Raw genomic sequence first — 12,842 nt, forward strand, 5'->3', positions numbered from 1 at the left:
AATACACGCCATCATCTACTTATCATACTTTTCGGTGACAAACAACTAAACATGACAAATATGCATACATTTGTATATGTAAGTTAAATTGTATTATCACTTGAATAACAAATTAATGACAGAAAAAAAATATTGAAGAACCACATTCTGCTCACCTTGAGATTTTCCTGACCCATCAGTAAGAGAAGTAGAGGAATCCATTAAAGACAGACCTTTGTCTTGTCCAGTTTGGGGATGCATTATATTATTTGGTGTTGACGTGTCAGGTCCGACAACCTATCAAGACCAAAGAAAAGACTTAATTAATATATACATTTGCAAATAATGAAATGATTATTGAAATGATTATTCTCATACATACATACATTTTTAAGTGACTTGAGAATACAAGTTCCCTTTTTAAACACACACACACAATCAAACACACACACACACACACACACACACACACACACACACACACACACACACACACACACACACACACACTTTTTGTAATCATTACTTCTACTTACAGTCATGATCAGCTTTTCCACGCAGTCAGGAGCCACACTGTGAAGGTGGGTGAGATGCAGCTGCAGGTGAATCTTGTTGCTTAGGACATCCTGGCACAGTGGGCAGCGAATCACTGGCTGCATGGAATGCTGGGACATCACATGGAGCTGCATACGGTTGGCATCTTTACTGCTGTAGTTGCAATATGGACACTGCTGAACCTAAAAAACAAGATGGTATAATAAGTAACTGTGGAGAAAATGAACAATGTCAAATGAATCCAATAGCCGGATTTACTTTTTGTAAAAGATGTACTCCTTATTGGGTAACATTCTTACACACCAGAGACATTAGCATAGCTGGCTGTCCACTGTGTGCCTCACTAAGTACATAAGACATAACTTAAACGTAACTAAAACACAAACAAGGATCGAGACACACAAGACACATGCTTCCTGCACTGTTTAATTCTTACAAGGCTTTCTTGTTCTTCACTGCCCACTAACCTCATCCCAACACATGTATCTTTTCCAACCAACCCTCATGCCCACCGTAACACAGAAATTGTAGATCAACCATGTTTCATTTAATTCACTTAAGTCTCTCAACTCATGCAATTTTATTAGCCCAAACCATGATTGGCCAGAATTTCTAATCAGTATTACAGATGACAAAGGTGTGTACTCTCCCAAGCTACGCCTTGCCCTCATTACAGGGAGTACTCTGAACATAGCAGCCTCCCCACCACCTGTCTTAATAGAATCCATTTCTGAAATGACTAAGTCCTCCCTCCTTGCAGGGCCCAGAACCAGACAAGCTAATACTTCATAATCTAATTTAAAAACACATATAATTTAAAGAGATGCAAAAGGGGGGGCTAAGGCTAGTGCAGGTAGTCCACTTAAGAACACAAAGCCTTGCCTACTGTGCTTGATGCTAAAAAGCTCTGTCAGGGAGGGAATGGTGGGCTGCGTTTAACCCTTTGATAGAAAGCTGGCACCAACATTGCTAAATGCTTAGCTTAGCATTTCTGCTTCTTCCAGTTCATGAGTATCTTCCCATTAGCTCATCCCACAGTGACAGCAAAGGTTAGATTTAATTAGTGCTTGTGAAGGAGAGCCAGCCTCATTAACAATCAGCTTTCGTACTTCAAATGTAACAATTTATTTGGAATATGAATTGTCAGATATCCAATCTAAATAGAGGCACACAAAGCTAAATAACCTTCAAATGTATTTTCTTTGGAAAGGTGAAAACAGTTAAAGGTCCATGGTCGGTCCTACTTGAATTGCTAGGAACTATACTAGTAATATTTTCAAAAGTGTTGCTATTGTAGTACAACTGGCAGTTTCCTTTTTATATTCAACAAACCTTTACCTGCTCAGTGGCAGAGGTCTTCCCCTCAGCAGACTTTGGCCTTTTGGGCGGACTTTCAATTTGTCGATCTGGCAAGAGGGAATGTTTAGCCAACGAATTCGGTCCGGTAACCTCTTTGGATGTGGCATTCACTCCTGGTGGAGGGGAGAGAGAGAGAGAAAGGGGGACAGAGTCAGCATACAAAGCACTAACAATGACAATACCAATCTGAAAATACATCAAAGCTGCAAAATTATAAAATTATTGTTGGCTAAATAGTATATTTATTTTTCAAATAGAGCTTTTAAGAAAGAAACTCTGGAGCAAAAAGAGTAACAGCTATGTCTCATTTATGTATAGTATCCCATCGATCACACATACTGCAACATATCAAGTAATATACTATAATATTACATTACTAAAATACTATAAAACTGACACAATTGATTGAGTAAATTGAAATGACATTTTGTGGCTGGGTTAGATCGCAAAGTAGTCAAATGACTATAAATAAACCATAATGGTGAATAAGATAAATATGTCTACCAAATGAATATTCATTCAGACATAGGTGATGATTAAAAAAAAATATTTGACAAAAAGACAACACAAGCATGGATACAATCATGGACTGTATTATTCACATTCATATACACTGACATGTTTCTGCCCTGAGGACACATGAAATGGAGAGAACTCGGGCAGGCTCATTATCACAGCACGACATACATTAAATGTTATGGTAATATTATACACTTCATTAGTTCATATACATTTCCCCAGCTGCCTCGACAACTTCTCTGTCTGTACAAGATGCTAAATTTTGGGGGCTTGGTCACGGCTGGTGGTACAGTAGCGGTGCTACTTGTGTGTGTCTATTTGTATGTGTGCGTGTAAGCGTGTGTGACATTAACAGCAGGGCTCAATGTGGAGAGATCAGCCTCTGGTTGTATTTAGTAAATGCTGCAGCCACTGATAAATCTTTCATTAGCCTCATCCTGAGATACAAGCCATGCAGGCCCTGCTATACTCTGCCAGTGCAATTTACCCACTCGGCACAACACAAAGACACAGCAACAGCAACCCCCCCCCCCCCACCCACTCTCTTCCTCCTCTCCCTCCCTCTCTCTCTCTCTAAGCCCCCCCCCCCCACCCTCCCTCGTCTGGTCACTCAAGGCAATATGTGAGCCTCACTCTTGCGAATCAACGCTTCACGCTAGATGCACAAATGGAAGAAAAAGGGAAATCAAAGCACTGATACATGGAGAGGGGGTTGAAAAAAAAAACATTTTGTATTTCATATTATTCTGTGGCTCGTGTTTGTATTGGGCGCATATCAATTCCTCCGGTCCGTTCATGCATTTTAATTCTGTTGCATTAAGTAGGCGTTCCACTTATTTTATTTGTAATCCCCTATATCTGAAGCCTGAAATATTGGCCTGTCAAGGAAAGTGACAAGAGAGGGAGGGAGGAAGAAAGGGTGAAAGAGAGAGAGAAAGAGAGAGAGAAGAGAAAAAAAAACACAAGGGCACAATGTGTATTTCTAAGAACATCCGAGAATTGCTCTGCAGCTCAGAATAGCGAGGTAATCTTGTCTTCCACTGCTTGTGATGGTCCCTGCAGGGCTTGTGTTTGTGTCTATGTATGTGTGTGTATAATGTGTTTCCTGACAGGCCTCTGAAACTCCATTGGTCAGATTGGTCCAACCTGGAAGAGCCCGTCATATCACCTGACCGCTCAAAAGCTTCCGCCCCACCTCCCATGTTTATTGTGACCATTTCTAATTTCAACTTTCAATTTTTGCCTCCTTCTCCCAGTCAATTTGCAACTAAATTACATCCCTGCAAAAGGAGATGAGGCGATTGTGAGACAAGGGGCTGCAAACACGTTTACAATGCGGCGGGGGAAAGAGCCTACAGATCACCATTGATTACTGTCATATTGAATGTAAATGTATGTTTGTGTGGAGGGAGAGAGAGAGTCTGTGTGTGTTTGTGTGTGCAACATGAACATCTGTTCTTTTAGTTTAGATTTGTCTTCAACCTTGTGCTTTCATCAACACTTGTGACTCTTGCGTGGAGAAAAACAGTTGGTTAACCTTGAATGTTGAGAGAGCAGATGGCCACTTTAAATGAGCTTTAAATCGCAATCCCTGCTCATGTGAATAATACAGTTTTTGCATTGAAATTGGTAAGTTATTGGTAAGTTATTTGTGTTACAGGTGATTATATCCTTGGAGAACACTCCAAGGATATAATCACCTGTAACACAGATAATAACAGACCAAATAACAGCTAGCACAATCCAAACCGTATCTATAAATTGATGGGAAAATGAAAATATTCCTCTGCCTATAGTTTTTGCCGCTTCATATTTTTGCCCCGAGCAGTGCTAAAACATTTACAGAGTAATAATGGGAGAGAGCAGGATTGAGGACAAGACAGGAGCATGAGACTCTCCTCTCCTTTTCCTTTGTCTCCGAGTCCACACCCCACACTTAATGACTGTGTCCTTTTTCCTCCTCCCTGTTCTTTCCCCTCCCTTCCCACCTTCCCTCCATCCCTTCATCTTTAGGTGGGCTCCACCAGCTGCAGCCCAGTGAAGCGGAGGGGCAGAATAAACCTGACATCCCCTCCACCTCCACCAATGACAAATGTCTGCATGCAGCAGGACCTTGCTTGATTAGATAAATCAAAAGGTGATTTATGACACTCAACCGCTTTTGCATTGCAGGGGGAGAGAGCAGCACACTCACCACCCATCTTTATTTGCAACTGTCAATGGCGTTTAGGGAGCTGCGTGTACACACACTTATATACACGCAAGAGTGCGCTGAAATGGAGAGAAGTACTGAGCAATGGAGAGAACCAGATAGATGCAGAGAAACAGAGGAAAGAACAAGAAAAATGATAGTGAGGGACAGAGAAGCCCATAGCTCTAAATACCTCAGGATATTTCTGTCCCAAATTGTTCCTCAAAAAGGCAGGACTACCGGCAATACCATCACAGCAAATGCTTTTCACGTGGATCAATTTTAGAATCTCCCCTTTTGTGTCGGAAGGGGTGAGACATTTTGTGCAAACTGAACCAAGCAAATTAGATTTTCACACAAACAAGCATATCACTGATGCCTCATATCTCTCCAACTATGACTTTATATGAAATAAACTACATTTTGGAGCGGGCTTTCAAAGCAATCAGACCATACCTATTGCAATTCTTTTTTTTTTTTTTTTTTTACAAGCTGCAAAACAATTAGATTCCACTCCTGACATTTCGTTTCAAGAAAATAAAAAAAGCCCACAAACAGCACAAAGTGTGTGTGTGTGTGTGTTTGTGTGTGTGTGTGTGTGTGTGTGTGTGTGTGTGTGTGTGTGTGTGTGTGTGTGTGTGTGTGTGTGTGTGTGGGGGGGGGGGTTGTCAATTAAGAAGGAGCAGGCTGGGTGGCGGCAGCTTGAATTTAGTATTCAATTTAGCTTTCCTGAGCCCTGGCAGACTGGCTAAGGTTACGGAGTAGTAAATCTAGGAGGGAGAGTTGGCCAGAACAGGCCAGGGAGGGCCGGCCAGCATGATTTACTGGCCTACTGCTCTGAGGTTACGCATTAGGCTGACCCCCGGTCACCTGATAACATTACAGCAACACACTCTGAACCCCAGACTCCCACTGAAGCACTCAGCAGGCCCAGATCTAGCCGGAGGGAGGTAGAGAGAGAGAATGGGAAAGAGTGAGACATAGAGAGGGAGAGACATAGTCACATAGAGAGTGAGAGGAAGAGAAAGGCTGTTAAACAGCAGCTGTCTTGTAGTTTGCGTTTTTTTTTTTTTTAAATGACTAGCCCTCCTTTCTTTTCCATCTCCAGCATGTGTTCTAATGACAAATAAATATGAGCATGGCCTCGTCACATTTGACAAATCTTCTGAGACGTTCAACAAGCTGTCATTACACAGAAAACACACAAACCGTACATGCACAAAAGAGTTGCTGCAGGCTTGTAATTAAACATGCTAATATCTTTAATATATTTTAATCTCATTTTAGAGGGACAGAAAACGAGCACAGCTCTCATCTCAAGCTGGGCAAATTTGCAAGATGCATGCAAATAAGAAAAAAAGACTGAACATATTCTGGATCTGAACAAGCTGATGTGGGATATTTTACATCTGATCTTGTTTGCATGCAATTCCATTCTGTCTCCCCCCCTTTATCTGCACATTTCAAAATTGTACACGAAATTAATACATAAAATTTGACTGTAGGAGCAATGAGTAATTTCTTTGCTAATTTGAGGCAGGTAGAGATCTGTAATTTCCTAGGGCTGCCTGACAGGCTCATTTCCATGCCGGGGCCTTTGTTTAGTTGGTTATTTATAAGAAGTGGGCCCCTGAGCCATGGTGGCGACATGCACAATCTACACGCACAGCACAAAGCTATCTGGAAGTAATCCACATCGGGGCATTTGCATGGAAAATGTAACATGGATTACAATTAATCTAAAGTGACATGGGATTATAAAAGACAATGTAAATGAAGCAAGGGGGAAAAAAGCACTTTTGGTCTTTCCTTGCCCCTCCCCCTATAGCTCTGTCTCTCTCTTCCCCTCTCTGTATCTGCCCCTCTTTGTTTAAGGGATCTTGGTTTTGGAGATGAAGTGCGCAAACACACTGCTCACTTGGTCACACTGTAATCCCTTCCCTGGAGATCTCCATACGAACACACACACACGTGCACAGATCTGAACATTTCCAGCTCGCCAGAGATTTGGGGCTGAGGATGGAGATGCTAAATCTTACTACTTTAATCTGGAAAAAGAGAAAAACAAGGCCCTGTCTCTGATGATAACCCTAGCATAACAACACGCTGACACACCAGGCTCCCTTTTGCATTTTCTGGCAGTTGACTTTCTTAAACCTCCTTTAATCCAAATGCAAAATAAAACACCCCAAACCCACTAGCAATATTACATCTGGCTTCCGAGCCAAACTTGCAGCTGACCCCAAGGCGATTCCTAGAACAAATTATTCACCCCAAAAAAAAGCATACAGTTCTGCTTTATTAAATAGATTCCTGACATCTGATAAACTACACTTGGGGACACACACACATACATAAGCACGCATTAAAGTAGGAGGGACCTGGGCATTTTTTTTGCATGTGTGCGGTGGTGTTAAATGACGCTGCCGGTAATATGCGGCGGTAAATGCATGGATGGTGGTTCCCCGCCAGTCCGTCAGACAGGCCTGTCAGAGAGATAGAGCTGAAAGATAGATGACTAGCTAAACTAATAGGCCCCAGCCTCACTCAGCTCTCCTTCTGCCTCATTGAGCCTCACATTATGGAGCTAGGTATGGCATGCTAGGAAGGAGGTGGGGAGTTTGAGATGGATAGAGGGTGGAAGTTGGAAGGTGTGTGTGTGAGTGTGAGTTGGGTGAGGGAGTGAGTGGGGTAAGGGGAGAAAGAATGAGAAAGAGAGAACCCCATGCAATGACAGAAAAAAGGAGAGTGAGACCCCATGCAATATTCATCCCCAGCCATGGATTTCCATCTCATACATAAAAAGACCATATGAATTCTTATTTGGGTAAATCAAATCTAACAAAGCCAGGGCTATCCCGACCACAGCCTCGCAGCGGAGGCATTATGTGCTCCCTACCGCGCCCAAAATAACAAAAACACCAAGCCGTCTTGTACAGATTGTTGCCCCTCCCTGCTTACAACATTGCCATTCTTACAAATGGATGAACGGTTCCTTCGAGCTTGTGCTCTTTTTCAATCGTAAGTTATGCCTGGCGATAGGCTCACAGATTGGACAACAATTAAGGGATGGATTGAGACAAGGAAAAATAGAAGAGAAAGAAAAATGATGGGAGGGTGCAGAAAAAAAACTAATTTAAGGGTTGCAAGGATGCGGGGCAATATTAGAAAAACATATACACAGCCCTCCCCCCCCCATCTAATCCTGTGCTTATGAAAAATTAATATGTCATCTGAGAGGGCACAAGAACGAGAAAAGATTAATGCAAGGCGCTTATAAATTACAAGCACGCAAACTGATTTGATTAAAAAATAATCTGGGGCCTGGACATTGCCTGGTAATATCCCCAACACTCAACTTATCCCTCTCTCTTTCTCTCTGTTTTTCTCTCTCCTTCTTTCCCACTCCCTCCCTGTCTCTCTCTTTCTCTTTTTCTCTTTCTGTCAGATGGAAACGATTAAAGCAGGTCACATGGAGGCTAGTCAGCAGCATTCACATGGTACACACACATGTTAGAACCTTATCTGAAGGCTAGAGAGAGATGAATGATAACTTAGAAAAGAAGGGAAGCTTACGGTTCATATGTGTTTTTATACCTGTGTGTGTGTGTGTGTGTGTGTGTGTGTGCGTGCGTGTGCGTGTGCGTGGACTTACGGTCAGTTCTCCTGCCGTCAGTTAAGTCTCGTTCAGTGAGGTTGTGTCCAGGCCTGGAGGAAGAGCGAGGAGGTCTCTCACCGTCCTCAGCATTCTCTTCTGCAAATGCACAGAGAAAACAACTACATTACCCATGATGCTCTCTAAACAAATGATGTTTGCTGGCTTGGGCACCAGCGCTGAGATATCAGATATCACCGTATCATTTAAGAGTCATTTTACATTTTCTTTCCTGCTTGTACATGTTCAGTTAATCCTCACAAACCCCCCCTTCTTCTAAACAGAGGTCGGTGTTATATATCTCAGCAGAAAGTAATGCTTCTAGTGACTTGGACACATGTTCTGTTGAAAATAGCCCTATCCTGCCCCTTCTAGTGAGTGAAACATAATACATACTGCCTTAAACCAGGGACGCTGTGTGACAACAAAATATGTCGAACAGGAAAACTGTTTCAGTCATTTTGTCTCTCTCTCTCAAGAAGGCATTTCCCGACAATAAAAACGCATTGAAATGTATTTTAAGACTAAATAACAAATAATAACATTTACTCGTCCATATACTTACTTTTAAATCAATGTTAAATATGTTTCCTGTTGTTCCATTTATTTAATTATTATTTTAGGTTAGACACATTTCGAGAAAACTGACTTGTTGTAATGTAAAATCTTAATTGTATGAAAAAGAATGATCTTTTCTGCTTTCTTAAAAAACAATGAATAAGTAGAGACTAATATTAATGGTATCTTATCGCCCACACCCACTTTACTCCATAAAGTCCAAGTAAAAATTTAAAAAGCATGGGATTGTGTATATTTTCACTCCTAGGCTGTATGGAAATATTGTGTCTATGAATTTTTGTTACCTCTGTAAAAAAAAATATGTGTGCATGCACACACACACACACACACACACACGCACAGACCCACAAACCAACACACACGTGCAGCTCTGTACTATTAGCAGATTAGCCTGCCCATCTCTGAGAGTTCAGCCCCTTGTTTGATAATTCTGTGTATCTGCAGTGTTCTGCGAGTGGATTAAAGTGTGTGTGTGTGTGTGTGTGTGCGTGTGCGTGAGTGTGTGTGAATGTGTGTGTGCTGTGTGTGTATGTGTGTATATGTGTCGCCAGCGCAAGCTAACACTAATCCGAGCCGAGCCCCAGCGCTCCCTTTCATCCAGCCATCATTTGTCTCCGGCTGGGCTGATGTCACTTTGTAATGAATTTTGAGCAGTCTGAGAGAGGCCAGATAACCAGGCATGCGCGCGCGCGAACACACACACACACACACACACACACACACACACACACACACACACACACACACACACAGTACCCTCCTCCATCTCAGGGTAGCACACCCAAATGCAAAATCAAACAGAAACACTTGCACATAGGCGTCAAATCATACACACGCGGTATCATATTCACACACACACACACACACACACACACACACACACACACACACACACACACACACACACACACACACAGAGCAAACCGTTAAAAATTGCATGTCTTCTAAGCGAGGGGAGGGGGGGTGGGGGGTCTCTTTCACCACAAACCCCTCACTCTGCCAGAGAATGAAACTGGTGGATGTGTCTGTGAGAGTGTGTGTTTGTGCAAGAGTGCGCAAAAGAGCTGCTCTCATCAATCCTGAACTGCCTTAATAACCATATTTTACAACACACACACTCACACGGAGTCATATTCATAGAAATCAGGCAAAGGGTGCATCGAGGTCAGCCTGCATTTGCATACAATCACTTTGGCCATTGTATGACGAGCACAAGGGGTCTGCAAAACCCCCCTCGGAAACATGATATGATTAACCCTTTCACGTACAGCGGGGTGCACACACACACACACACACACACACACACACACACACACACACACACACACGTACACAACGAAAGACACACACAAACGGACAGACACATAGACTAAGTGCTGGCGCCGTTACTTTAAGCGCCAACACATTAAGTGGACATTATATACAGCATGAAATTTTTATGGCAGATGCTGGCATGTGATTGAAGAGGAGAACTGTGACTGTGTGTGTGTGTGTGTGTGTGTGTGTGTGTGTGTGTTCATATCCATGAGCGCTGTTGTATTTTTGAATTTGCACATGCGTGCGAGTGCTGTGCGCATTTTGCACGTGTGTACACAGTCTATCTCAAGGTGTGTGTGTGCGTCCCTGTACATGTGTGTGCTTGTGTGTGAATGAGGGAGAGAGACTGGGACTGCACTCTGCTCCTGATGTTTTATTAATATGTTGGTGACAACGGGGATGAAATATCTCCTGTCAGCCAAGAGAGCCCGGGCTGCAGAAATTGCAATTTTCACTGCTGGTGCTGCAGCGTCCATCTTTGTATTTTAATTCACCCCACCTTCGTATAGAGGGAAAGAGGAATCATGAGTGTGTGTGTGTGTGTGTGTGTGTGTGTGTGTGTGTGTGTGTGTGTGTGTGTGTGTGTGTGTGTGTGTGTGTGTGTGTACATATTGCTGTGTGTACTGGGTTTGAAAGTCTTTCATCATTGGTTCATCTTTTCTCTATACTTGACTTTTGTCCGATGCCAAAGAAAAAGCAAATGGCACAAATCGAACAGCATGTTTCACAGAAGAGTGAGAAAAGAAGGGGAGGGAGAAGGGTCCAAACAGGAATACAGAGAGAGAGAAAAAATAAGCTCTCGAAGATCCCACATACTGCAAGGTCAGGCCAATGTCTCAAAAGACAGAATAAAAAAATCGCAAAAAGCAGGAGAAAAAACACCTTTTCATCTCTTGTCATTGTCTGCTTTCTGCCCTTCACTGCACCGAATGTATGTAAAAATAGATATATTATTACTTTGATCACAACCAACCTGCTTTCATATAACAGGTTAATTGTACATGTGTATTATCATATAATATCATCACTATGGAGCTGTTACATTTAGATAACAAATCAATTTATTTTCACATTATCTTCTGGGACTAGAACAAGTTAGTGATCATTATCATGCACACAATCGCTGACATACTCAGAGAATAATCAGTGTAATCTTATGTGCTTACATTTAACCTACATTTGTTAAACTCCTTGATATTATGTGTTGAAGCTATGATTGCATATTTCATGTAAGTATTTTAAAGCAAATTGAACAACAAAGAATGGAGGATATGGGTTTCGAGGAAGTCGTCATAGATGAAGCCATTGCTTGATCATGACTAAACCACCATCGTAACTAACCTCTAGGGGGCAGTCTACCTGTAGCTAGATAGGACACAAGAGAAAAGAGGGACAATGAACAGAGAAAGAAAGAGAGGGAGGAATGAGGGTGAAGAGTGGGTGAAGAAAGAGAAAAAGAAAGAGGAAAGGAGGGGTGATCATCTGGGCCTCATCAGTGTTTTTTTCCTCACTCCTTTCCCCTTCCAGTTAGATCTGTGGTGAGTGAGTGTGTGAGTGTGTGAGTGCGTGCGTGCGTGCATACGGGGAATGTGTTTCCACACTGAGGACATTCCCAGACGAGCTCTCTCAATACATCAGCACAGCGTCTGCCCTCTGACTGACCCTGACAGTTACACACCACACCAATGTGTACGTGAGTGCGCGTTTAGCCGCGTGTGTGTGCACATGTTTAAGTGTGTTTGTGTGGATGTGCGCCATTGATCAAGTGAGTGAGACAGTAACTGCATGTGTTTGCATGTGAGTTGTCATGTGCAAGTGTGTGTGTGTGTGTGTGTGTGTGTGTGTGTGTGTGTGTGTGTGTGTGTGTGTGTGTGTGTGTGTGTGTGAGAGAAAGAAAGAGAAAGAGAGAGAGCATAGGAGAGGGTACTGCGGCAGGGACTCTTAACCATCAACTTAATCGTTACCAGAGGACGCACAGAGCAAAACTTTTGCAGTCACCTTCCACTCCACACACACACACACACACACACACACACACACACACACACACACACACACACACACACACACACAGGGAGTTGGTCAGGCTGTGGAGGGTGTGTGATTTTGGCAGCCTGGTGGGACTCTCTTTGATGTGGGTCGGTCGGAACATTAAAGCCGGCCGGTGAGCTTGAGCTAACCACAGACCCTGGGTCCGATTACCCTGCAACCAACACCAGCCTATATTTAACCGTTAGAAAGGACGAATAATTAAGTGAGTCTTGATCAAGGATACAGACAAATCAGCCTGGTTTTAGATTTAGCTATTAATTGGAAGCCAGTGTAACCAATTAGGTCCCTGGATGAATACCTCACTTGTTTGCCTAATAAAAAAAACTCCTGAAGATCCCCAAACACAACATATTTGGTTAACATGATCTTCGAGAAAATTGGGTTCTGAATTATTTCAGTACAATTTTTGTAAAAATATATCTCACAGTTGCTACAAAGTATCACAGTCAAAAATAAAATAGCAAAACAAGTTGTGACAGATCGACACAGGAGGATGTGGAGAAAGATATATAGAAAGAGATGTTCGGAAAGAAAGAACGGAAGAGTAGACATATGGGAGATGGAGGCAATGGAGGATGTATTGAAAGTGTCAGTGTGTGTGTGTGTGTGCCCTCTAGCTGTATAATGACCTGCTCT

The 12,842-nt window shown here is 42.5% G+C and overlaps 1 protein-coding gene across 1 annotated transcript in view; it reads right to left on the reverse strand.

Annotated features, from left to right (window-relative positions):
* The window catches only part of zfhx4 (zinc finger homeobox 4), a gene marked incomplete at its 5' end in the record, with an annotated part of 60,216 nt that overhangs the window by 10,251 nt on the left and 37,123 nt on the right, over positions 1-12,842 (reverse strand). Inside the window, 4 exons of the mRNA XM_079234031.1 lie at positions 156-276; positions 516-716; positions 1,873-2,006; positions 8,259-8,357. Coding sequence (XP_079090157.1) covers positions 156-276; positions 516-716; positions 1,873-2,006; positions 8,259-8,357 — 555 coding nt within the window. The remainder of the gene's footprint in view (positions 1-155; positions 277-515; positions 717-1,872; positions 2,007-8,258; positions 8,358-12,842) is intronic.

The sequence above is a fragment of the Taurulus bubalis genome, assembly GCF_910589615.1.
Source record: "Taurulus bubalis genome assembly, chromosome: 18".
Classification (NCBI taxonomy): domain Eukaryota; kingdom Metazoa; phylum Chordata; class Actinopteri; order Perciformes; family Cottidae; genus Taurulus; species Taurulus bubalis.